Here is a 27,191-nt window from a genome sequence, read left to right as displayed (position 1 = left end):
AGGATCCACAACTAAAATATACAACTATGTACTGGGGGGATTTGGGGGGGAAAAAACAGAAAGAAAAAAAGAAAAGAAAAGAAGATTGGCAACAGTTGTTAGCTCTGGTGCCAATCTTAAAAAAAAAAAAAAAAGAACCAATCATAAATGAAGACTACAATACTGGAAATGCAAAATTCACTAGAGGGACTCAGTAGCAAGTAGATGATACAGAAGAATGGATCAGCGAGCTGGGCAAAAGACTGGAGGAAATCACCCAAGATGAACAAATAAAAGAAAAAAGAATTAAAAAGAATGAGGACAGTCTAAGGGATCTCTAGGACAATATCAAGCACACTAACATCCATTTTATAGGTGTCCCAGAAGGAGAAGAGAGAGACAAAGGGGCAGAGAATCTACTTGAAGAAATAATAGCTGAAAACTTTCCTAACCTAAGGAAGGAAACAGACATCCAGTTACAGGAAGCAGAGAGAGTATCAAACAAAGTAAACCCAAAGAGGCCCACACCAAGAAACATTACAATTAAAATGTCAAGAATTAAAGATAAAGAGAGAATCCTAAAATAGCTTCAAGAGAAAGGCAACAAGTTACATAGAAAGGAAATCCCATAAGGCTATCAGCTGACTTCTCAGCAGAAACCTTACAGGCTAGAAGGCAGTGGCACAATATACTGAAAGTGCTGAAAGGAAAAAGCCTACAGCCAAGAATACTCTACCTGGCAAGGCTGTCATTCAGAATGGAAGCAGAGATAAAGAATTACTCAGACAAGCAAAAACTAAAGGGGTTTATCACCAAGAAATCAGCCTTACAAGAAATGCTAAAGGGACTTATTTAAGTGGAAAAGAAAAGATCACAAGTTGGAATAAGAAAATTATCAAAAAGACCCAAAAAGAAAACAATAAAATCACTGGGAAAGGCAAATATACAGTAAAGTTAGTAGATCAACCACTTACAAAGCTAATATGGAGGTCAAAAGACAAAAGTACTAAAATCATCTATTTCTATGAGGTTAATGGGAACACACAAAAAAAGAGGTTAGATATGATATCCAAAACATAAAATATGGAAGGAGGGGAGTAAAAGAGTAGAGCTGTTAGCAAGAGGTCAAACTTAAGAGACCATCAACAATATAGATTGCTATATATGTTGGTTATTATATATGAACCTCATGGTAATCACAAACCAGAAACCTGTAATAAATACACAAAAAACTAAGAGAAAGGAACCCAAACATATACTAAAGAAATCCATCAAACCACAAGGGAAAAGAGCAAGAGAAGAAAGGAACAGAGAAGAGCTACTAAAACACCCAGAATAAAAAGTAACAAAATGGCAAGAAGTATATTTTTATCAATAGCTACTTCAGTGGACTAAATGCTCCAGTTGAAAGGCATAGGGTGGCTGATTGGATAAAAAAAAAAAAAAAGACCCATTTATATACTGCATACAAGAGACACACTTCAGACCTAAAGACACTCACAAACTGAAAGTGAAGGGATGGAAACAGATACTCCATGCAAGTGGCAATGAAAAGAAAGCTGGGGTAGCAATACTTACATCAGACAAAATAGACTTTAAAACAAAAACTGTAACAAGAGACGAAGAAGGGCACCATGTAATGATAAAGGGAAGAATCCAACAGAAGGATATAACACTTTTAAATATCTTTGCACCTGACATAGGAGCACCTAAATATATAAAGCAATTATTAACAGACATAAAAGGAGAAATAGACAGCAACACAATAATAGTAGGGGACTTTAACAGTCCACTCACACCAATGGATAGATCATCCAAACAGAAGATAAATATAGAAACATTGGCCCTAAATGACACATTAGACCAGATGGACTTAGTAGATATATACAGAACATTCCATCCAAAAACCACAGAATACACATTCTAATCAAATACACATGGAACATTCTCCAGGATAGATCACATATTAGGCCACAAAACAAGTCTCAGTAAATTTAAGAGGATTGAAATAATGCAAAGCATCTTTTCTGATCATAATGGTATATACAATACTAGAAATCAACTACAGGAAGAAAATCAGAAAAAAGGCACACATACATGGAGATTAAACAAAATGCTACAGAACAATGATTGGGTCTATGAAGAAATCAAAAGAGAAATAAAAAAATACCTGGAGACAGGGGCCTGCCCGGTGGTGTAATGGTTAAGTTTACACACTCCACTTCGGTGGCCTGGGGTTGCTGGTTCGGATCCTGGGCACAGACCTATGTATTGCTTATCAAGCACACTAACATCCGTTTTATAGGTGTCCCAGAAGAAGAAGAGAGAGACAAAGGGGCAGAGAATCTATTTGAACTCATACATCTCAACAACAAAAAAACTAACAAACCAATTAAAAAATGGGCAAAAGATATGAACAGACATTTCCCCAAAGAAGATATACAGATGGCCAACAGGCACTTTAAAAGATCTTCAGGGGGCCGGCCCGGTGGCGCAGCAGTTAAGTTCGCACGTTCTGCTTCTTGGCAGTCCGGGGTTTGCCGGTTCGGATCCCAGGTGGGGACATGGCTACACTTGGCAAAAGCCATGCTGTGGTAGGCGTCCCACCTATAAAGTAGAGGAAGATGGGCATGGATGTTAGCTCAGGGCCAGTCTTCCTCAGCAAAAAGAGGAGGATTGGCAGTAGTTAGTTCAGGGCTAATCTTCCTCAAAAATAAAAAAAGATCTTCAACATCACTAATTATTAGGGAAACGCAAATCAAAACTACAATGAGATATCACCTCATGCCAGTGAGAAATAACAAGTGTCAGAGAGGATGTGAAGAAAAGGGAACTCTCATACACTGCTGTTGGGAGTGCAGACTGGTGCAGCCACTATGGAAAACAGTATGGAGATTCCTCAAAAGATTAAGAATAGAACTACCATATGATCCAGCTATTTCACTGCTGGGTATTTATCCAAATAACATGAAAACACAAACGCATAAAGATATATGCACCCCCTCTGTTCATTGCAGCACTATTCACAACAGCCAAAACTTGGAAGCGACCTAGGTGCCCATGAAGGACCAAATAAAGAAGATGTGTAGGGGGCTGGTCCCATGGCCAAATGGTTAAGTTCATGCACTCTGCTGCAGGCAGCCCAGTGTTTTGTCGGTTCGAATCCTGGATGCGGACATGGCACCACTCATCGAGCCATGCTGAGGCGGTGTCCTGCATGTCACAACTAGAAGGACCCACAACTAAGAATATACACCTATGTACCAGGGGGCTTTGGGGAGAAAAAATGAAAAAAAAAATAAAATAAAATCTTTAAAAAAAAAAAAAGATGTGGTATATACACAATGGAATACTACTCAGCCATAAAACAGAATGAAATCTGGCCATTTGTGACAACATGGATGGACCTTGCGCGTATTATGCTAAGCGAAATAAGTCAGAGGGAGAAAGTCAAATACGATATGATCTCACTCATAAATAGAAGATAAAAACAAGAATCACATAGAGACAGAGATTGGATTGGTGGTTACCAGAGGGGAAGTGAGGAGGGAAGAAGGCAAAAGGGGTGATTAGGCACATGTGTGGTGATGTATTGTAGTTCGTCTTTGGGTGGAGAACATGATGCAATCAACACAGAAATCAAAATATAATGATATACATCTGAAATTCTTGTTTTTTTGTTTTAAAAGATTGGTACTTGTGCTAACATCTGTTGCCAATCTTTTTTTTTTTCTTCTCCCCAAAGCCCCCTGGTACATAGTTGTATATTGTAGTTGTGAGTGCCTCTGGTTGTGCTATATGGGATGCCACCTCAACATGACCTGATGAGGGGTGCGATGTCTGCACCCAAGATCCTAACCAACGAAACTCTGGGCCGCTGAAGCAGAGAGTGCAAACTTAACCACTCAGCCACAGGGCTGGCCGCCAGCTGAAATTCCTATAATGTTATAAACCAAAGTTACTGCAATAAACAAAAAAAAAAAGATACTATCAGGAAAAAAAATAGCACACACTTCAAGAGAACACGAGATTGGTTTTATTCTTAACTGTAGGTTTGTATGATAAACATTTTTTTTAGTGAGTAGAAATTTTGTTGTAAAATGGTATTTAAGTCATTCCAATTTGAATTAAAGCTAAATATTAGTGTTAAAGCTAAGACCAAATGAAGTTTAAGTATTTCACTTCAGAAGTTCAATGTTGGTAGAAGAAATGATGCTGAGACTTTGCGGATGGCTAACTGTGCTTCGTATTACAAAATTATTCATATTGCTTTCTTCATTGTTACAGACCACATCCAGACCCAATAGTCATGTTTTTTCTCCACCTGTCATCTTTCCTTGTGTTAGAGAATGATTTTGTTTGGTCCCATGTGGTTATAAGAGCCTAAGAAATTAAAATTCATCAGCAAATATCTAGGAGATGTCATTTTTCAGCCTGACTTAATCCTGGCACTTGAACAGTCTTGAAATACCACAGAGTCTGGATTACAAACAAAATTATTGTATCTGTGCCATCTGTTTTTATTCATGAGGCCTGTGACACAGAAGATATATTTAAATGTTTTCTGGTCTATTCAGATTTCCTCTAATATATTTCATTGATGACATTTGGTATCCTGTTCATTAACTAAAATAATATAAAAGAGCAAAAACTCTATTTAGAAGGATGTTTCAGTTGCTGCAGCTGCCAAATTCTGCTTGTAGCTACGATGAGATGATGTATTTTTGAGGGGTTTTTCCCATTTTCTGAAATATCAAGGTTAAATCAAAATATTTCAAAATTTACAATCTATGTATTCACCCTTACTTCCTGTCCTTAATGACCCCAAAAGTAGAGCCAATTTAGAAGTTTTATTTTTTAGAATCTGCTTTTCCATATTAGATTGAGCAATGCAAAATCAAAGAATTATTTGCCTTGTTTCTTGAGTTTCTTCAAAATTTACCTAATATCTGAAATCTTTTGCACACTTATATAAAGCTGTGGCAACAATTTTTTATGATAGAAAGAGCAAGGCAAGAAATGCTACTGGGAAATAAAAATATATATTCTGAATATTAGAAAAAAAGGGCTTTCAGCTAGGGTTTAAGGGAATCATAGAGATTTTATTTTTGAAGGATTCAGTTTCTGGTTATCTGGGATTAAAATCCATGAAACCTTAAAAGATTTACCCAAAATGTTCTTGATTACCAGGATAGAAAGTAGAGAAAGAAGAGATCTGTAATGAAAATGAACACCAAATCGTGCCATTTCTGATTTCAGAAGTATGCCCACCAAGGAGACTATGTGTTATACAGGGCAAGTGGCCTAACCCTTCAATTGTGGGCCTCAAGGCTGCCTACAATTAAAACCTCAAAAACCCCAAGTAGAAAAATATCCAGTTGAAAAATTAAAAGTGAGCCTCCCTGAGAAAGACTCTCTATAATTTCTAACTAAAAATCAAAGCATGATCGCATATTATTGCACAGCCAGGGCCAATCAAGGGTAAAAAATTTCCCCAGCCCAGTGTTTTCAGATAAGAAATTTCAGTTAAGATCCACAACGAAATTTAAGTATTACCATCTGCCATTTGAATCATCCTGATGCTTTTTGGGTTGATCCTCAGATTAGTGGAATTCATTTTTTATCTCTTATCACCTATAAACATCAGAAGGACACACTCGTAAAAATAAAACTAGGAAACACAATTTGGAAATTCAGACATGGTCCAATAAATGAGGATAGTCAAATGGACTAACCATCAAAAGTATAACATCTGATGGACCTTGAGGGTATTATGCTGAGTGAAATAAGTCAGAGGAAGAAAGTCAAATACCATATGATCTCACTCATAAGTAGAAGATAAAAACAATGACAAACACATAGCAACAGAGATTGGATTGGTGGTTACCAGAGGGGAAGGGGGGAGGGAGGGGAGCGAAAGGGATGAGTAGGCACACATGTGTGGTGTTGGATTATAATTAGTCTTTGGGTGGTGAACATGATGTAATCTACACAGAATTCGAAATATATTATGATGTACACCTGAAAGTTATATAATGTTATAATCCGATGTTGCAATAAAAAATTAAAAAAAAAATTTTTAAAGTGTAACATCTGAGATTTTTAAAACTTAATCTTGAAATATATGAATGAGGGAATCTTTTCTCATCAAAGTTTGGCAGGTGCAGCAGCTGAAACATCCTTTTTTCTAAAGAGAGTCCTTTCAGAACTGATTGAAAAGTAGGTCCTATTAGGGTGCTGGCCCCATGGCCGAATGGTTAAATTTGCACACTCCACCTTGGCGGCCCAGGGTTTCACTGGTTCAGATCCCGGGCGTGGACATGTTACCGCTCATCGGGCCATGGTGAGGTGGTGTCCCACGTGCCACAGCTAGCAGGACCCACAACTAAAAAAATATATACAACTATATATTGGGGGGATTTGTGGAGAAAAAGCAGGAAAAAAAATGATTGGCAACAGTTGTTGGCTCAGGTGCCAATCTTTAAGAAAGAAAAAGAAAAGTAGATTCCATTAAATCTGAAAGAATCCAAATTACAAGCATTGGTTTTAAAACAATTTCATTTTAATCTTACCTATATTTTACTTTACATGTGTAATTCACAATACAGAATAATTGCAGGGATTAGAATTTTAAGCTGTTTTATTAATTTAAAAGTTTTAGAGTTTCTGCAATTTCTAATTCTGCTTATATGATCATATTTTGAGGTGATCATTGCATTTCTGAAACTTCAGCTGACATTAATGATAGGTACATGAATATGTAAGAAACTGTCACACTGGATAAGAAAATCTAGTTGGGGCAAAGTTTAAAGAAGAGAACTCGAGGGAAGTTCCACTTGTGGTGTGGTGGAGTAAGCACCTAAGATCAACCTTTTCACAGATAACAACTAAAAAGCTATAAAAAATGACTACCAGAAGACTCTGGGGAGTGGCCAAAGGCAGCCTGATTTTGTAACACAGTCAAAATTTGGAAGATGAAACAGGCATAAGGTGAGTTTTCCATTTTTAGGCTTTGGCCTGAAGACACAGTGTGGTGGGAGAAAGCTGAAACTTTCTAGAAAACTCATGTCTTTTTGTCCTGAGGAACAAGAGGACAGGGTCTGGGGCAGCCATCATCGCTCCTGGAAAATGAGGGAGTAGGGTGGTATTCCAGGAAGGGAGAAAGCCAGAAAAGGGGAGCTCTAGGTTTCTTGTGTAAACTTTGCCCAAGTCTCTGGCAAAAGTCCTGAACAAAAGTTATGCACAGGGCAGACTCAAAACGCCTTGAAGCTGAAACTGAAATTTGGTCCTCTGCCCCCACCCCCGACCTAAAGGGACAGACTCTGCAGTTTGACTCTACCTAAGTTAATTGCCTGATAAAAGGAAAACATCAACACTCTTCAGAGAGAAATATCAGAATCCAGAGTCTTCAAAACAAAAGAATCACCATGTCCAGAATACAATCTAAAATTACTCACCAAATGAAGAACCAGGAAAACATGACCCATTTTCAAGGGGAAAGCCTGACCTCTAAATGACTCAGGTGTTGTAATGATGAGACAAGGATTTAAGGCAGCTATTATGAATTTGCTCAATAAGGTTAGGAAAAATAAAAAGATAGAAAATATTAGAAGACAAATGTAAAACAAAAAAAGAACTAATTGGAAATATTGGGACTGAAAAGTAAAATATCTGAAAAAAATTCACTGAATGAATAACATAATGGAGATGACAGAGGAGTTAATGAACTTGAGGATAGACCACTAGGAATTATCCAGTTTGAAGACAAAGTGGAAAGAAATGAACAGAGTCTTAGGAAGCTGTGGGGAAATATCAAAAGGTCCAAAATATGCGTAATTGGAGTTCCAGAGGACGAGGAGAGAGGGAGAGATTGCCATTTAAAAGAGGAACATCCTGATACTGGAATGTTGTTCCGCACTAAAAAGAAATGAGCTACGAAGCCCTGAAAAGACATGAAGGAACCTTGAATGCATATTAAGTGAAAAGGCTATGATTCCAACTATATGACGTTCTGGAAAAGGCAAAACTATGGAGACAAGAAGAAGATAAGTGGTTGCCAGGGTTCAGGAGATGGGGAAGGACGAATGGGTGGAGCACAGAGGATTTTTAGGGAAGTGAAATATATAATAATGGATACATGTCATCATACATTTGTCCAAACCCATAGAGTGTGCAACATCAAGAGTGAACCATAATATAAACTATGAACTTTGGTTGATTGTGATGTGTCAATGTAGGTTCATCAATTGTAACAAATGTACCACTCTAGTGGGAGATGTTGATAATGGAGGAGGCTGTGCATGGTAGTGGTAGGGGGTATAGGGGAAATCTCTGTACCTTTCCCTTAATTTTGCTGTGAACCTAAAACTGCTCTGAAATAAAGTCTTTATATATATATATATATATGTATACACACACACACACACACACACACACACGTATATATATAAAGAAGAACAAATTCTAGAAATTCTAAAACTGCCTTTTATTATTGGTTGATGTACAATAAGTATGTTTAACCTGAATTAAGATTCTTTATATTGAATCTCAATACACATACTGCAGACTTTTCAAGGCATTGTAAAGTGTTCTACGTGAACAACATTACATTTCTCTTTTTATGAAAATGCTTGTATTTTTCTTTTAAAGAAAAATAGATCCATTCCTTTTCAATATCATAACTTTCTATTTTATCTTGTTTGAAATGATTGGATTTAGTAATAAGATTATGTTGCAAAATCCCAGAAGGGTAGAGAAAATGGTTTTTCTCTGTATCTCATAAATAATATAGACAGTAAGTCATATATTTGGGGAAAAATAGACACAATTTTGCCTAACATATTTGTTATCTGATTACAGTGTGGCATCTAATGGCCAATTGAATGTTGTGTTTTAAAAAATTTCCTGTTCCAGTTAGTTAAAACAACTCTCCCTTCCTTTCTAGTCATAGGTAAAATCATATATATGTATATAAGATGCATGTTCTGACAATTCATGGCACTGGCCATGGAGAAAGCAATCATGTGGTTAAAGCTCTGAATCAGTTTAAGGTGTTTCCTTATTCCAGTACCAGCCTGGGGATGAACACAGTCACTTCTTAGGCACACTGCCTTCCTCCCCTTCCCTCTCCTCCCTTTCCCAGATGGAATCTCATTTTAGTGTTTTTATCAGTTTAAGCATTTTATAAGGCGGAGCATGCGTGTGAGATTTCTGAAGTTATGTCTTGTCACATAGAAGAAGCGGGGAAGTGCCCCAGTGTACAGGAAACGGCGCCTCCACGTCCCGCAGGTTAAATATTCAGATTAAAAGGAGATTAGGAAAGAGAAAAAAACAAATTGCAGTTTACTCAGCAAGTCTCTCGGTCTCCCTCTCCTAATTGGGGTCTACAGATCTGTTTACAACATAGTAGGCTAGTTTTTTAAGATGTTTTTAAAAGTAGTAGTTGTTGTTATCACTATTATTATTCAATTACGAATGGTAACAAATCTGAAAACATCTAACAGCATGCTGTTCCCCATCCCTCCACACCCCAATGCCATCCCCTAGAGAGAACCCTTCTAACCGTTTCTAGTTTTAGTTCTCTAGTTTCTGCTATAATTTTAGGTTAAATGCTTTTTTCTCTCTCCTAGTTTATTCATTTTAGACACTGCCCATTGACTCCCCAATTTGAATAGTGACCATTTCACTCATTTGTATTATAAATCTGTGCCCTTTCCTAATGAAGATATTTGTTTTATTTCAAATTTTTGTTGGTTACTTTTTAAACTTTAGATGATGTCTCTAACTCTCTCCTCTGCATCCTCGTGTAACAGAATCTCTTCATGCTCCACTTGATAACGTAAGGATATGGGTGCTGCTACCCCTTTCTCTATCTTTCCTCCCTCCCTTCTATATTTCCCTTCTATCAGCAACAGCTTCTACTTTACATAGGATTACTAACATTTATGTTTTGTCTTGTGACCACATCATGGTTGACCACAGGATGACTCTAGACTTTGAAAACTAACACATGGCACTTACCTTATAGGCCTCTGTAAATATTGTTCAGTGCTGCTCTGGGTAGTGTGTTAGATAGATTTCCTGTCCGTCTCTAACTGATACAATGTAATATCACCTCGGCCATCGTAGGGAGAGTGTTTCTAAGCATCAGCGTCAATTAGAATAGTTTTATACTCTATGTATTACTTAAATTTATGCCATATTGTTTTTCTTTTATATTTGGGCCATTGTTCATTTGTACATTTAAAAATTATTTTCCTGGAGTTTCTAATTGCTATTTTTCTTTCATTGCATTATTTGCTTTTATCATCTTATGTCTCCTCCCTCTTACCCCTCCCCACCCCGACACCTTTAAACTGTACCTTTAATTCTGTTGAGTTCTCTTTTCTGGACACCTCTCTCTGGGAGTCTTTAGTCTTCCTATTCTAATCTGGACGGATACCTTTTAGGCATACTTCAGTTCAATTATCCTGGGATTTCCATATATTATTTTCCTGGGATCCACTATCTTCTGGATCCTATGACTTCCTTCTTCTTGATTTACTTCCTTATTTTGCTTGAGTACATTCTTAACTTTTTGAGGAGAAAATGCATAATAGGTAAATTCTCTGAGATTTTCATGTCTGACTATGTATTTACTTTGCCATCACAGAAACTGATACTTTGAGTGGGCATGGAATTGTAGGCTGAACTCTTCATTTTCATCTCGCATCTCTTGTTGCTGATGAGAAATCTAACCCTCAGTCTTTTCTAAGTGGCTTGTTTTTTTCTCTTTGAAACCTTTTGGGATTTTCCCTTTTACTGTCGATATTTTGAAATGTCACAAGCACATATCTTGACATAGATTCTTCTTGCCAGTCAATGGCCCTTTTAATCTGAAGATTTTTTTTTTCAGTTTTAGAAAATTTTCTTCAAGTTTCTTTGATAAATTCTTCCCTCTATTTTTCTGTTGTCTCTTTATAAGACTCCTTTTACTCTGATGTTGGACTTCATGTGTTGGCTCAAAGTGTTTCTTATCTTTGCTTTCAGCCTCTGACGTTTTCCTCTGCTTATGGGGAATTTTCTTAATCTCATTTTTAGTGCTTCTATTAAACTTTATGTTTTTTTAAATGCATAATTTTATTCATTTTTTATGGATGTCCAACGTATTCTCTTTTTTCCCCTCCCCAAAGTCCCAGTAAGTAGTTGATATCCTACTTGTAAGTCCTTCTAGTTCTTCTATGTGGGACACTGCCACAGCATGGCTTGATGAGCAGTGTGTAAGTCTGTGCCTGGGTGGGATCCAAAGCAGTGAACCCCGGGCCTCTGAAGCTGAGTGTGAACTTAACCACTACACCACCGGGCCAGTGCCTAAACTTTGGTTTAGCAATCATATGTTAATCTCTAAGTTTTTATCTTCCTCTTCTCTGGTGGTTTCTGTTTCATAGCATCCTTTTCTGGTTTGATGGCTGAAACACATTGAGATCTTTCAGATTATGGTAGCTGGAGTTTTTGTTTTATTTAGCTCAGTTTTGCTTTGGTGTTTTGTTTTAGGTTCTGTTTCTTGTTTTATTTCGTTCCTCCATGGTCAGTTTTACACTTGTGTATTTTGGTCAGTCATTCTCTTTAATGCTGCAGGCTCTCTTGACATACTACAGATCCTTGGTTTTCTGTTCACACTTAAGAGAAGAGGAAGGGTAGCTGGTTGAGGTTTTGTCTGTTATTAACACAGAGCTCTTTTCCAGCCATGTTTCTCTCCTGAGTAGGAATTCTATAAGGAGACTCGGTGGAGCAGGGCTGAGACTCACCTTAAGGTCAGCTGGTGGGAAACTAGCTTTCAGGCCAAGGCCCCCCGAAGTCTCAGAATGACTCTCTTTAGTTTTTCTGTAACATGCTCTATACTTTTCTTCTTCAGGCTAAGTGTCAGATACCTGCCTGTGAGAGTGCCACCTGGTACCTTGTCCACTTAAAATCAATTCAGTTATATGGTAGTTTCCCTGAAGGACCAGGTACTGTGAAAATGAAATGTACTTTTTGCAAGAAGGCCCCTTTGAGGAATTGCCATAGACCTGTAAACTGTAATAGAATAAAAGTTTGCATTAAAATGAGAATAACTTTGTATTTTCAAATTTCTAACCTTTATAAATCAATAAATGAGAACCTAAGCTTACTGAAGGTGGAATCAGAGCCTCCTACGTGTGGACAGCTCCAAGCAAACCATCTTCTGCCACTCTGTAGTAGAGCCAGGGCGAATGGTGCGGTCTGGGATAGGCACTGAGGTCTTTAAACAGACTCACCCTCACCAAACTCCATGGCTGGGGAATGAGGTCTTTCTCAGCCACTGGTTGGGAGGTAAATATTATACGAGTTTTAATACCTTCTTGTCTATATGTCAGACAATATGAGATCTAAACAGGAGGAAATGCATTAGAAGAATTTCGCAACATTTCTAGCATGCTGACGTGTGAGATGGTATGAATGGGGAGCCGTCATTTTGTCTCAGGGCTGCAGCTATTTCATGGCTTCTTTGACTCCTGGTTATTTTCGTGCAGCAGCTCTCATTGATGGGGTCCGTTCTTGGCCTGGCCTGGTCATTTTTCTTGAGTGATGTACAGTTTTGTACATAAGTATTTTTTTTAATGAATCAAGGGTTTTCTTTCTATTTGCCTATTTTTTTGCCAGAGATAAACTTGGAAGAATTAGAACTTTTAGGTAATGTCACACTAAAAATTTCCTTTTATGATGTATTCTGCTCATTTCCCCCCTGGTTTTAGGAGCTGGGAATCCAAACTGCAAAATTGCAATTGTTTTGGGAAGAACTAAAAATAACTCTGCCAGCAGGTAATAAAACAATTATGATCGAAAAATCCATGTAGGAATAAGAGTCAGTCTTTCTCTCTATCCACTTAACTTACTTCAAATGTTCCATTTGGGCTCACAGATCCTAATAATATAAAATATATTATGAGATTAAATGTCACATATTTGTATTTCATAATTATTTTGCTAAAAGATATATTTAGGAAACATTTTTAGGGAGTGCTGCTGTGCATTCTTCACTGTGGAATTTCCTATATTAAAAAGTGTTGCTCAATCCTCAGAGCTGTTTGGATCAGATTATAAAACATAAATTTTTCAGAACTATCTAAGTAATTAAGTGATTAGATGTTTAGATCAAAGGCTAAGTCTTGAAAAATTTACTATTGTATATCTGTTCCCAGTTACCTCAGTTGAGCAATGAGAAGCTGCAATCAAATAACTGTCACTTATTTTCAAATTACTGTCATTGTTCCAAATCCATTGCATCCAACTGTGTTTGATATATGTCTTTTACAGTTACCATTCCCGACATCATTGCTTACATGATTACATAACTGAAGATATGACAACTGCGACTCTGCCTAACATCTGTTTTATTTTTCCACTTAGCAAACTTTTCCTAACATCTGTTTTTCTTTTGACCAGACACAAACAACACAGCATGATTCTTGTTCCTATCAACACACCTGGAGTAGAAGTAATACGGCCATTGTCAGTTTTTGGCTATATGGGTAAGTACTCGATCACATGTCCATGCATTAGCAAGCAGGGAGACTGGAATATGCAGTAACATTGAAAGGAATCGGTAGCATTTCAATGTATGAGATGTGTTCTTAGAAATCTCTTGGCGCTGACGATTGTCTTAATATAAATGCCAGTGGAGTTCAGAATAGAGCAAATAAAGAGAGGTGGTGCAGCCTTCTACCTCATCTGTTTACTTTGGGAAAGGGCAGATTGTATTCAAGGAGTAACAACCCTGCCAGTCATCTCTCTGTCATCCAGGAGATAGGTTAATGAAATAGACATAGAAAAATTAAATCTAGATAATCCACAATGAAATTCATTTCTGTCTTCAAGTTTAGCTTTCCTAATCAATCAAACTATAAGAGCTTTAGTAAGCACTGAGTTTTGACTGATTTGAATGCAAAACTTTTCCTTCCTTCTGTCTGTGGGTGGAATTTCTAAGAAGCAAGGATACTTCTGTTTCCTGCGACCCACTTCAGGCCCATGTCCATTGTTTCCTTGCTGCTCAGGTCATTCACTCAGCAAGTATCCGTTGAGTGCTGAGCACTCTTCTAGGTGCTTAGAATACATTACTGAACACAATAGACTTAAGATCTCTGCCCTCACGGAGCTTACATGCTGGGAGAGGGAGACCGGCAGTAACTACAAATACGTAAATAAGTAAATTCAGTAGCATGTTAGCAGATGATAAATGCTATGAAAAAGTTCATTGAACTTCAGGTTCTGTGATGACCTGGCTTTCTCTTTATTGTTGAATATGGCTAATGAAAATGTTCAAGTAGCGGATATAAGACTTGCAGTTTTATAGAACATCTGACATCATCACCTTCTGTAGGATGCAGCTGTAGAATGCACCCACAGGTTAAGTGTAGTTGGCAAGATGGGGATGAACAAGCTCACTGGAGCAATTGTGCATGGGAAATTGTTGGGTTGCAGAGCAAAAGCCTGAAAGACCCTGAAAATGGGTATATAATATAGGTTGGCTGCAAATACCCTCCATTGTAGAGCCTATGATTGAACTTTCAGTATGACAAATTCACCAGCACCTCTCCAAGTCCCTCTGCCCAAGGCCAAAAGAAACAGTGTGGAGACGGTTGATTATAAATGTCTATTCTGACAGGAAAAGGGTGTGGAGGAGATAGCATGAGGTTATCTCCAGAACTTGGCGGGGAGGAGGGTGATGTAAAGACAGGAGTGTGAATGTGTTCCCAGTCTCAGTCAAAGGTCAGCGTTTCCAAGAGGCCAACACATAGTGAGCAAGCCTAGACTGGGAGTAACCGTGCCTGAGGGTCCAGTCTCTCCGTGTCTGCAGCTCAGCTCGCTCCGTCCCCACAGGCAGCCTCCTTGTATCTTTAGGCACTGATTTCCACAATGATAAAATAAGAAACCTGAATTACATTACTCACTTTCTTTTGAACCATTGGAACCTTTTTTTTTCCAAGCAGAATTTTCTTTGGAAGTCCATATATAAAAAACTTCAAAGCAGCAGCAATAATAAAATAGTCTAATTGGAGCTGTGGAGCTGTCTTCCATTTTCATTGCTTTACAACTTCAAAGAATGAGTTTGAAAACCTCTGGATCAAATGATTTCTACAATCCCTTCTAACTTGATGAGTCTTCTGGGCTACGGGTGCTGAGGGTTCAGGGCGCAGGTCTACCTAGTAATGTCTGTGACATACGAGGACACTTTAAAATCCTGCATTCAAAGAGTAATTATACTTCAGCAGATTAATTATATGTGACGATTTTTTGGTGAACTCATTTTGCTCTTTAAAATTTTATTTTCTATTTTATAGATAATTTTCATGGAGGACATTTTGAGATCCATTTTAATCAAGTGCGAGTTCCTGCCTCCAATTTAATACTAGGTGAGATAAGTTTGGAAAATGATTCTCCAGTATTGTGTATTAAAATATATTCAGGTCTAAATCTGGAAAAGATAGGAAGTCTCCCTTAATTTAGATACTTTCCCCTCTTACTCCATTTATAAGGGAAAAATTTTCCATTTTATAGATTTTCTTACATGGAATAAGTGTTTATTTGTTTGATGTGGTTTTGTATATCAGATCAATTGAAACCATAGCTAAATACAAAAATTACACAGTTCAGAGCAATACACTTTTTCCTAAAACATGATCTTCAGGCCTCTACTTGTTTTAAGAAAACCTCAGTACTTTCGGAATTCCAGGCTTACATACACATTAGAGGCATAAACAACTTTGAACGTTGTATGCCTGGAATGACTCCATCCTCTTGCTTGTTGTAATCCCACCCAACCTCGGAAAACATCTCAAATGCCACCTCTTTCAGGAGGGTTTTTGTGTTCCTCACGCCATCCACTCAACAAGCCCTAGATGCCTGCCAGGCCCTGAGGCTACAATCTCTCCCTCCTTTGCCTTTCTTTATCCCTGTCCATATCCCTTGTCCCTGGCTTCCTTGCCCCCTCTTCTAGATTCTAAACTCCTAGGGTAGGACCTGTGCCTTATCTACATTTGTAGCCATCTCAGCACAAATAAAGTAGCTTATGCATAGAAGGTATCAAGAGACAGTTCTCAAATTTGATCAAAATCTTTAATGATGGTGGTTTAAGAAACATAGAAATCACAAGTTCCATGAATGTATCATGAACCTTATTCTAGAACTGACTTTTTTTGTACCAGAATGCCATCTTTATTGAGGGCAGCTCATCATTTTCTCAGGGTTTGTGAAAATAACAAAATAAATGGGCTGTAGCCACTTTCATGTTCTCCTTCCTTTCTCACAGGTGAAGGTAGGGGATTTGAAATTGCCCAAGGCCGCCTTGGACCTGGCAGAATCCACCACTGTATGAGAATAGTAGGTTTGGCAGAATGCGCTTTGCAGATCATGTGTGAACGGGCAACACAAAGGGTGGCCTTTAAGAAGAAACTTTATTCACATGTAAGCATGATTACTTATTTGAATTTACTGTAGCCCAACGCACTACACTAACCTCGAACCAAAACAGCATTTTTTGGTCCGAGAGAGATTTCCTCTACATAAACAAGGTGATTCTTGCCCAGAAAGTGTATTAATATCTGTATTTAAATATAGTCTGATGAGAGAGATTTATCTTTGTGAAAGATTAAATAACTCCTAAAACACTTCAACATCTCAGCACATGGAGTGTGGACAATTCCTTCAACTTTCTCAGACTCCTTCTCTAGAGAACCTGGTACATTAGCACTCTCTGTGGACAAGAGAGAGCCATCATAAGGAATAAGGATTGCCTTGTTCTTTGGCTTTCTGGAAGGAATTAGGACACATAAGTATAGAGATATAGTAAAACAGCCTAAAACTCAGTGGAAGGAGAGAGATCTAAAAATGAAATGAACTGCTTCAGGAGGAAGTGAGTTCCCTGCTGAGAAATACAACTAGAAATGGGACCAACATTTGGTGGGATGTTCATGACTTTTTCAGTTCTCATCCATAAATTATGTATTACTGAGTCTGTTGTTTACAAAGCACAATAAATAATATAGTTACATGCGGGCAATATAATCAAAATTAGGGAATGTTTATGAAGAGGGAAAAGAAGCTCTTGTTTCCTTGGAATAAGACTCCCTTGGGAAACTTCTTAAGAGAAGTGGGATATCCAAATCATTCCCCAAAAAGCCCTTCTAACTTTTAAGAAGGCGAGAAAAGTTAGTATTAAATATTTAATGCTTAGGATTGCTAACGTGTTAGCGTTAGGTCAAATGTGATGAAATTGTCTATGTGTTTGCTGGACATGCATGTTTCAGTACATTGGTCCCCTTGTAAAGTACATTTGTGACCATCTTATAAAATTTTGCAGTATATTTTTTACCTTTAATTCCTATAGGTTATGTTTGCTTTTTGTGAAATATTCTTCAGCATATCTGTGATTTAGTTGTAACATTGTTCTTATGGAAAAATACAGCCTGCTTTATGACACACACCTAGGAATAATTTGTGGGGAACCTCTTTAGTCTCCGGCAAGGGCAGAGGTTCATCTGTTGGATGGGCCTGTGGGAGGAGGTGAGAAGGTGTGACCTTTGGGGGCCATGGATACAACTCGACGCTGCTGCTGGAGCAGGAGCTGAAGAGCTGCTCCCAGCTCTTCTTCAACTGTCACTTCTTAGGCCTTTCTCTTTTCAAGACTGCCATCCAAACCCTGGAGCAGGGTGAGGGGGACACGGAATGGTTGACGGACAGGCGTCTTGAACACAAAGCCCTCTGCTCAAGGGTTGCTTTCATGAGAGATGTTTTAAGACTGTACTAGAGGAAAATTTCCTTCCAGCTTTTTAGAGTCAATGTATCAAGCAGAACAAGCCTGGACTTTTCAAAAATATGCCTTCCTTCACTGGAGACTTCTTGCATTTGGTACAAAGAAAATGATCTGGCAGAGGCAAGAGAGATGTGTGAGCATGTCATAAACAGAAATCTGGGCCTGCTTTTTGTTTTTTTTCAACTTGTTAAAGGAACATTCCATTTTCCTGAATTTGGAGACTCCTTCCAGCTGCCTTCTAAACTATCACAGGCGCTAGAGCAAAAAGTTCTGTATCCAAGTTCTGTCTTAGTGAATAAATCTGGCAACCCCTCAGGGCACTCGGTTTCTGCCCATTTAATGTTTTTCAGCAAATCTAGGGTCTGTAGAGACCCAATCGAGAACACTTTCCTTTATTCTAAAGCTAAGAAGTAAATGCATTTGGGGTCTGTTCATGAAGTGATACTCACCCAGTTTTACAGCCATCAAAAGGATACTCACTGACCGCTGCAGGCTTGTTTGAAGTTGTTAATTCAGGGCCTTGTTTCAATCTCGAGGGCGGAGGTGTCCAAGAGAAATATATTGTGAGCCATAAATGTAATTTAAAATTTTCTTGTAGCTACATTTTTAAAAAGTAAAATGAGGGGCCAGCCCAGTGGCACAGTGGTTAAGTTCACACATTCCACTTTGGCAGCCCAGGGTTCTCTGGTTCGGATCCCAGGTGCAGACCTAAGCACCTCTTGTCAAGCCATGCTGTGGCAGCCATCCCACATATAAAGTAGAGGAAGATAGGCAAGGATGTTAGCTCAGGGCCAGTCTTCCTCAGCAGAAAGAGGGGGATTGGTGGCAGATGTTAGCTCAGGACTAATCTTCCTCAAAAAAAAAAGAAAGAAAAAAAGTACAATGAAATAGATGAAATTGATTTTAATGATATATTTTATTTAACTGAATATAGCCAAAATATTATCATTTCAACATGAAAATATTAATAAGGGGCTGGCCCCATGGCCTAGTGGTTAAGTTCAGCACACTCCTCTGCAGCACGCAGGTTCACAGGTTGGGATCCTGGGCACAGACCCACCCCACTCGTTAGTCATGCTGTGGCAGCAACCCACATATAAAAAATAGAGGAAGATTGGGGCTGGCCCCGTGGCTGAGTGGTTGAGTTCGCGCGCTCCACTGCAGGCAGCCCAGTGTTTCGTTGGTTCAAGTCCTGGGCACGGACATGGCACTGCTCATTGAGCCATGCTGAGGCGGTGTCCCGCATGCCGCAGCTGGAGGGACCCACAACTAAAGAGTGTACAACTATGTACTGGGGGGCTTTGGGGAGAAAAAGGGAAGAATAAAAGCTTTGAAAAAAAAATAGAGGAAGATTGGCATAGATGTTAGCTCAGGGCTGATCTTCCTCAAGAAAAAAAAAGAGGAAGATTGGCAATAGATATTAGCTCAGGGCTAATTAGCTAATTAGCTCAGCAAAAAATATATATATATGTGTATATGTATTAATAAGGTATTTTACATTCTGTTTTTTAATACTGGTGGGTGTGTACTTACACTTATACTATGTCTCACTTCAGACCAGACATATTTCAAATGCTCAACAGCCACATGTGGTTAGCAGCTATCACAGTGAACATCACTGGTAGGGAAACTGATCAAATATCCACTGCTGAAGAAATGTACCAGAGCTAACATGACCAGGCGTAAAGGTGGCTGTGGAAGGTTAATGTGGCTCACATCAGAACTCTGTACTTGTCTGCCGGTCAAACTTATCTTAACAAATATCATTCTCCACTGTAAACACCAGTTCTACGGTTACAAGTGGGAATAAAGAAAGCCCAGTGCTGCCAACTGGAAGCGTTTCATATGTCTCCTGAGTTTCAGTGCTGAATTCTGAATCTGGCTGCTTGTGGGATTTATGGTGAGGTTTTATCTCCACTTTCTTCCACTTACCTCCCCACTCCTCTTCCAAGTTCTGACCAATGGAGAAAACTCAGAGAAAGTTCACTACGCCAAATGAGAAGCAAATACCAATTTTTTAAATTAAAATTTTTATTTTGAGATCACTGTAGATTCACATGCAGATGGGAGAAATAATACAGAGAGATCCCTTGGACCCTTTTACCAAACCCTTTCTATAGTTTGGCGATGGTAACATCTTGCCAAACTATAGAACAAGCTTAGAGCCAGGATATTATCTTTGATACAACCAAGATACAAAACATTTCCATCACCACAAGGATCCCTCGTGTCGTCCTTTTATAGCCACACCCACGTCACTCTCACACCTACCTCCTCATTAACCCCTGGTGACCTTTAATCTGTCCTTCATTTTTATAATTTTGTCATTTCAAGAATGGAATCGTACAGTGCGCACACTCTTGGTGTTGGTTTCTTTCACTCAGCGTAGTTCTCTGGCGAGTCATCTGGGTTATGTGTATCAAAGTTGGTTCCTCTTTATTGCTGAGCAGTATTCCTTGATTGACTATTTGCCTATTGAGGGGTATCTGTGTTGTTTCCAGTTTGGGGCTGTTACAAATAAACCTACTATAAACGTTCGCGTACAGGTTTTTCTGTGACCATGTCTTTATTTCTCTGGGATAAATGCCCAAGAATGCAGTTGCTGGGTCATATGGCAGTTGCACGTTTCATTTTTTAAGAAACCACCCAAGTCTTTTCCAGAATGGCTATACTGTTTTTCATTTTCACCAGCTGTGTATGAGTCATCCGGTTTCTCCACATCCCTGCCAGCATATGGTGGTGTCAGTATTTTTTTATTTTAGCCATCTGGTAGGTTTATAGTGCTATCTCATTATGGTTTTAATTTATATTTTCCTAATGGCTCCTCATGTCAATTGCCTTTTCTTGTGCTTATTTGCCATCTTATGTCTTCTTCACTTCATGTCTTAGGCCTATGTTTTACCTGGATTGTTTGGTTTTTTATTGTTAAGTTTTGAGAGTTCTTGGTATATTCTAGATAATATCCTTTGCCAGATATGTGATTTGCAAATATTTTCTTCCACTTTGTAGCTTATCTTTTCATTCTCTTAACATGGTCTTTCACTAAGCAAAAGCATTTCATTTCGATGAGCTCTAATTTGGCAGTTTTTCTTTTATGGATCGTGTTTTCAGTGTCAAGTCCGAGAATGCTTTGCCTAGCCCTAGATCCTGAAGATTTTCTCCTATAATTTTTTTCTAAAAGTTTTACATTTGAGTCTGCAATGTCTTTTGAGTTAATTTTTGTATAAGGTTTATTTCTTTGCCTATGGATGTCCAAGTGCTCCAGCATCATTTGTTGAAAAGGCTACCCTTCCTTAATTGCCTTTCTCAAAAATCACTCAGGCATAATTGTGTGGGTCTATTTCTGAGTTCTCTGCTCTGTCCTATTGATCTATGTCTGTCCCTCTGCCAATACCACCCAGTCTTGATTACTGTGGTTATATAATTAGTCTTAAAATCAGGATGACTGATTCATCTCACTTTATTCTTCTCCCTCAGAATTGTTCCAGCTATTCTAGTTCCTTTGCCTTTCCATATCAATTTTAGAATAATCTTGTCTATATCTGCAAAAAATCTTGCTGAGATTTTGATAGGAATTGTGTTAAACCTATGTATCAGTTTGGGAAGAATTGACATCTTTAGTATGTTGTGTCTTCTAATCCATGAACACGGTATGTCTCTCCATTTATTTAGCTTTCTTTTTATTTCTTTTATCTTCTATGTGTAGCTTTCAGCATACAAGTCCTACACATGTTTTGTTGTATTTACATCTAAGTATTTCAGTTTTTTGAGTGATTGTAAATGATATTATGCTTTTAATTTGTGTCCATGTGTCCTGATTTTTTTATATAGGTGCAAAGGCAGTTCAATGGGGAAAGGCTAGACTTTACAGTAAATGGTGTTGTAACAATTGGACATTCATAAGCAAAAGAATGAACTTTGACCTAAACTTGACACTTTACACAAAATTTAACTCCAAGTGGAGCATAGATCTAAATGTAAAAGGTAAAAACTTTAAAACTTTTAGAAGAAAACATAGAGGGAAAATCTTCATGACCTGCAATTAGGCAAAATGTTCTTAGACATGCACCAAAAGCACTACCCATAAAAGAGAAATTGACAAATTGGACCTCATTAAAATTAAACACATTTGCTCTATGAAAGTCACTATTAAGAGAATGAAAAAAGACTACGAGAAAATATTTGCAAATTACCTATCTCACAAATGACTTGTATCCCTAATAAAGAACTCTCTGGACCCAACAGTAAGAAAACAAACAACTTAATTAGAAGAAATGGGCAAATTATTTGAACAGACATGTCACTAAAGAGAATATAATAGATGGCAAATAAGCACATCAAGTGGTGATCAACACCATTAGCCATTAGGGAAATGCAAACTCAAAATACCATGAGATACCTCTGCACACTGTTAAAATGGCTAAAATAAAAAATGCTGACAATACCAAGTGCTGATGGTTTGGAGAGCAACTGGAACTCTCATACACTGCTGGTGGGAATTCAAAATGGTACCGTCACTCTGGAAACTGTTTGACAGCTCCTTAAAAGCACTTACCACATGATGTAACAATTCCATTCCTTGCATCTGCTTTAACAAATGAAAAGGTATGCTCATACAAAAACCCATATGCAAATGTTTACAGAAGCTCTGTTAATAATCACAAAAACTAGGAACAACCCAAATGTCCTTCAACAGGTGAATGGATAAACAAACTGTGCTTCATCCCTACAATGAAGTACTACTCATTGATTAAAAGGAATGGACAGTTGATACACAGAACAATTTGGATGACACTCAAAGGCATTATGCTGAGTGAAATAAGCCAGTTTCTAAAGAATACATGCTGTATGATTTCACTTATATGGCATTCTGGAAAAGGCCAAACTATGGTGATTGAGAACCAATCAGGGTTGCTAGAGGTTAGGAGTAGGGGAGGGTGTGACTAAACAGGGGCAGCAGGAGGGAGCTTTAGGGGGAGATGGAACTGTGCTGTATTTGATTGTGGTTACACCATGTGTTAAAATTCATAGAACAGTTCACCAAAGAAAAAGCTAACTTTTACTAAATAAATAGTAACACAAAAAATGGCTCCCGGACCATCCCCCCACAAAAATTGTCCTAGGGGTTATCCAGATTGTCTATAAGCAGGTCCGCGACCATACATTTATCCAAATTTCGATGAGACTGTGCGATTAGCATTCAGGAGGGCCAGTGAGGAGTGTTCTGGCAATAAGACAGTTGCTGAGTTCAGCCTTCTTGACTTTAGACATGAAGATATCCAAAATAAATGATTTTTCAGAGCAAATAAAATTTCTAAAATCTGCCAGTGTTAATTGCAGCATCCCATGGGTATTTGGTGGCTGATGTATATCAAACGAATTGACTTTTCCATTTAAATATAGAGAGTAAGGCTTGGGAACAGTTCTTGGCCTAGAGAGTGTTCTCACCAAACTACAAGGCTGTGTTACGTGTGGCCATCAGACATCGGCTCATCTCTTCCTTTTTGCTGCCCTTTGCCTGCTGCAGGAGGTGGTGGCTCACTGGATTGCTGAAAGCCGCATTGCTATTGAGGAGATCCGCTTGTTGACCCTAAAAGCAGCCCACAGCATTGACACTCTGGGCAGCGCTGGAGCTAAGAAGGAGGTGAGGCCCCTTGGACTACCAGCTGCCAAGCCTTCTCCAGTTCCTCCCACCCACTGGGCATTTCGGGTTTCATGGCGGCTTGATGGCCCTCGGAATATTGGAAGCTTCCATGTGACTTTGGTTTAAAGATTATAAATGTCTATCACTTGCTAGTTTTCCTTTCACTAGGCTGCTTTAGGAAATGATTTTCAGGATGCAGAATATCTTCAGCATTCTTAAGATGCAGCAACAGGCAGAAGGGAAATTCTGGACTTTATACAGACTTGGAATTGTACCCAGTATGTCACTTTCTGCTAGCCTTGTGACCTTGGGCAAAGTAAATAACCTTTCTGCTTATGGCCTAGGGTTCTAGTGAAGAGGGACCGAGATGCTGTAGAATGCATAGCACTATGCTGTCACATAGGAAAGGTTTCATAACAGGCACCTCTCATCCCCTGCCTTCTTATGTTTCTGGCTTATACGGACTAAGAATATGATCATTTAATTCTAAATAAGCCAATAAAATTACTAAGAGAAAACTAATTAATAAAGACTCTTCAATTCTTTTTATGATCCCTAAGGTGATGAATGTGATTTATCCACTGCCTGAAATCCTTTTGGAAACAAGGCAAGTTATAAATAAATAAAATGTGATTTGGAAGGGATATCTCTTTCCAGAAGGTCTGTATTGACTGAAATATGGCCATTAGCTGCATTAGAACAGATCTCTTTGTTGGCTTTCATCAAAGATCCTGTTTCAGTGGTGAATCATGTGGGAAAGTTCCCTTGCTCATTTCACAAAGAAAATACAGATTATATCAAATTCTGCCACATTGTGTATTGTCTAAGAAAGGAACATTCTTTTTCTATCTTGCTTATTTAGATTGCAATGATTAAAGTGGCTGCCCCTCGGGCCGTCTGCAAAATCATTGACCGGGCCATCCAAGTGTGTGGAGGTGCAGGCGTTTCCCAGGATTATCCTCTGGCTAACATGTGAGTGAACGTCATTTAATAACCATCCACGTTTGATAGGCTTGGGGTTAAAAATCATGCCTTGACACTAATTGTTTAAGAAGAAAATAAAGATACTAACTTACTTTAAAGTAAAACTGAAGGCTAAATGAAGTAACATGGGTGCTTTCATAGAGAGCTCAGTACCAATAAAGAGTTGCTCTTATGATTATAGTGATCATTTCACTCAGTCATGTTGGCTTTTACACTGAGGGGACGCACTGGGGTTCCTGGGCTATGGAGAAATAGCATGGGGCTCACCCTGAAACAGGAAGGGAAGGAAGGGAGCAGAGACTGCCAAAGGGAGCCCGGAGCCAGGCTTCAGTATGTACTTAGAACGGTTTACCACCTCCACGCGGAGGCCTCAGCCCAGTCTGCAGCAGTGCATGCAATGACATCTCCTGTCCAGATTCTGGTTGCCCATTGCCCATCGCCACACAGTGACAGTGCCTCCTCCATCACACTGGAGGTAAGAGTCTGGTGCCCCATCACTTTTTAACCTTAAGAAAGAACTAAATCTGTAGCACTATATATTTATAGTATATAAGTATTATATGTTTATACTTCACTGCCTGGGGCTTACCTAAAATAGCTCTTAGTTCGAGCAACTTCTGTTAACCTATAGCAAAGCAAGACTGAGATTAAGCCCACCGCCTTGTGCCATTTAAGATTCCACTTCCCAAGGTGAGAACTTCCAGATATTTCAGAAATCCTTGGGCTTATCTTCCTTGATTTTCCCTGTGCTGTCTTTTTCATCACTGCTTTGGTGACACTTCAGAAATTAACAGTCTTGGCTTAGAATCAGAGCGACTGATGTTAAAGTGTCACATTCCTCTCTGATAACTCCTGCCATCCCCGCTCTTTGTTTTTCCAGGTATGCCCTAACGCGAACTTTGCGCTTAGCAGATGGGCCGGATGAAGTCCACCTCTCAGCAATCGCAGCGATGGAGCTGCGGGACCAAGCCTTGAGAGCCAAGGTGTAGGGAGGGGAGCCGCCTCACCTTTAGACAGTCGTCACGGGCTCCAGCATTGGAATCTTCTTCTAGTTTTGCAGCAGCTTGAGCACAGGATTACTCACTTTGGGTAAAGATTTTGATCTGTTTTGATCATCTGTTTTGATGAGTGGGTTTTATAATTTCAAGGGTCACACAGGTTTAAGTTAAGTAAGAAATTCCATAGCTGTTATCATTCAGTCTGATTCCTAAGCTTTTAGCATTTGTGTTTTAAACACGCAACTTGTAAAGAGATAATGAGCTAAACTGGAGAACTAAAGCATAGGTAGAAAAATATTTTCACATTTTGATTCTCAGGAATTGTTCCATTTAGATAAGTATTCAAGGAATATTTAATCATTACTTCGTAAAAAATATAGTGGGATCTCCTTTTTAACACTGGTTTCAGCGATTGGTTTAACACTTTGCAGTAATGTTTGCACTGGAGAAAGGCGCATGACTGATTGGGTCATTTCAGAGTTCCTATCATCATAAGCCTCTTCATAATTCAACGGAAGCATTTATACATAAAATCTGAATGCAGCTTAAAGGTTTCTAGAAAACATGGCATATTATGAGGAAATAAGGCTAGGAAAATTTTAAATTATTTATAATATGTTGATGAGAACAGTGAAGAGTTTAAGCTACGAGGAAGTGATTTTGCTTTGAGAAGAGATCAGAGACAGTCCGCTCTGAATGCCATCCTGTTAACAGCCTCAGCCGAAGCAACATCTGTGTGGCTCTTACATCACCGCTGTCCAGAACAGCAGCCTTTGGCTGCATGGGACTCTTGAGCACTTGAACTGTAGCTAGTGCAACTGGGGAACTGAATTTTTATTTTTTTAAATTTTAATTAATTTAAATATCGATTCTCAACTCAGTTACTGGAAAACTTTTAAGTATGCTTGGAATAACTTGGGTATGTGAATTTACTTTTTCAAATGTAAATTTTATGAAATCTAAATACAGAGCAAGTATTTTGAATGAAAATTTAGCATCTGAATTAAAAGACAAAGTGTAAAATCACCAAATTTTGCAGAAATTTTAGTATGAAAAAAGTAAAATATCATAATAAATACTTTTTAAGTATTGATTACATGTTGAAATGATAAAATCTGGAAATATTGAATTAAATAAAATATATTATTAAAATTAATTTTACCTATTTCTTATTACCTTTTTAGTGTGGATGCCATTGGGATAGTAACTGGTAAATTTTTAAATCTTCAAATGAAAGTATTTTTATTTCTAAGACCTTAAAACTGTTTTATTAGAAAGCATACACATCACATGAATTTACTGATGTCCAGAAATTATTTCAACTGTTATTTAAATGTCTTCTTGGAGTGGGGTGGGGTACAGGCATTGGACAAAGACCTGGGTTCTGATTCCTTGTGTGTAATGTGGCCTCTTAAACATTTTCCTTTGAGCCTGACCTCTCTGCACCTCATTTTTCTTTCTGTACCTGTTGAAGGTCTGTTGTGACAGTCACGGAAGCCATATAGAAGCACCTTGATATTTGTGACCACAATAAAGTACTTTATAGGGTATCCTTATTTAAAGTGGATAAATCTTATAACCCAAGCTATTTAACCTTATTACTAGTTTTAAAAGTTATGACTTAGAAGAAATCAGGATTGTTTCTGAGCAATTAGAATTAAAAGTTATGTCTGGCACTTATAATCTAGTGATATTGTTCTCCTCTGACTTTGAGGAAAACTGCCTAAATTGGTGGTTGACTTATTTCAATTATCCATTTTTATCTAAGCCTGTCATA

The 27,191-nt window shown here is 38.3% G+C and overlaps 1 protein-coding gene across 2 annotated transcripts in view; it reads left to right on the top strand.

Moving 5' to 3' along the window:
- The window catches only part of ACAD11 (acyl-CoA dehydrogenase family member 11), an 80,862-nt gene extending 54,292 nt beyond the window's left edge, over window positions 1-26,570 (top strand). For both annotated transcript variants that reach the window (XM_070493191.1, XM_014857999.3), the window contains 7 exons: window positions 12,732-12,798; window positions 13,423-13,508; window positions 15,318-15,389; window positions 16,286-16,440; window positions 23,316-23,432; window positions 24,295-24,404; window positions 25,297-26,570. In XM_070493191.1, the coding sequence (XP_070349292.1) occupies window positions 12,732-12,798; window positions 13,423-13,508; window positions 15,318-15,389; window positions 16,286-16,440; window positions 23,316-23,432; window positions 24,295-24,404; window positions 25,297-25,405 (716 nt within the window). In that variant the 3' untranslated portion in view covers window positions 25,406-26,570. The remainder of the gene's footprint in view (window positions 1-12,731; window positions 12,799-13,422; window positions 13,509-15,317; window positions 15,390-16,285; window positions 16,441-23,315; window positions 23,433-24,294; window positions 24,405-25,296) is intronic.
- The last annotated feature ends 621 nt before the right edge of the window (window positions 26,571-27,191 follow it).

The sequence above is a fragment of the Equus asinus genome, chromosome 21, assembly GCF_041296235.1.
Source record: "Equus asinus isolate D_3611 breed Donkey chromosome 21, EquAss-T2T_v2, whole genome shotgun sequence".
NCBI classification, from domain to species: domain Eukaryota; kingdom Metazoa; phylum Chordata; class Mammalia; order Perissodactyla; family Equidae; genus Equus; species Equus asinus.
The sequence above is the reverse complement of the archived record's forward strand: the minus strand, read 5'-3'. Positions and strand labels throughout refer to the sequence as shown.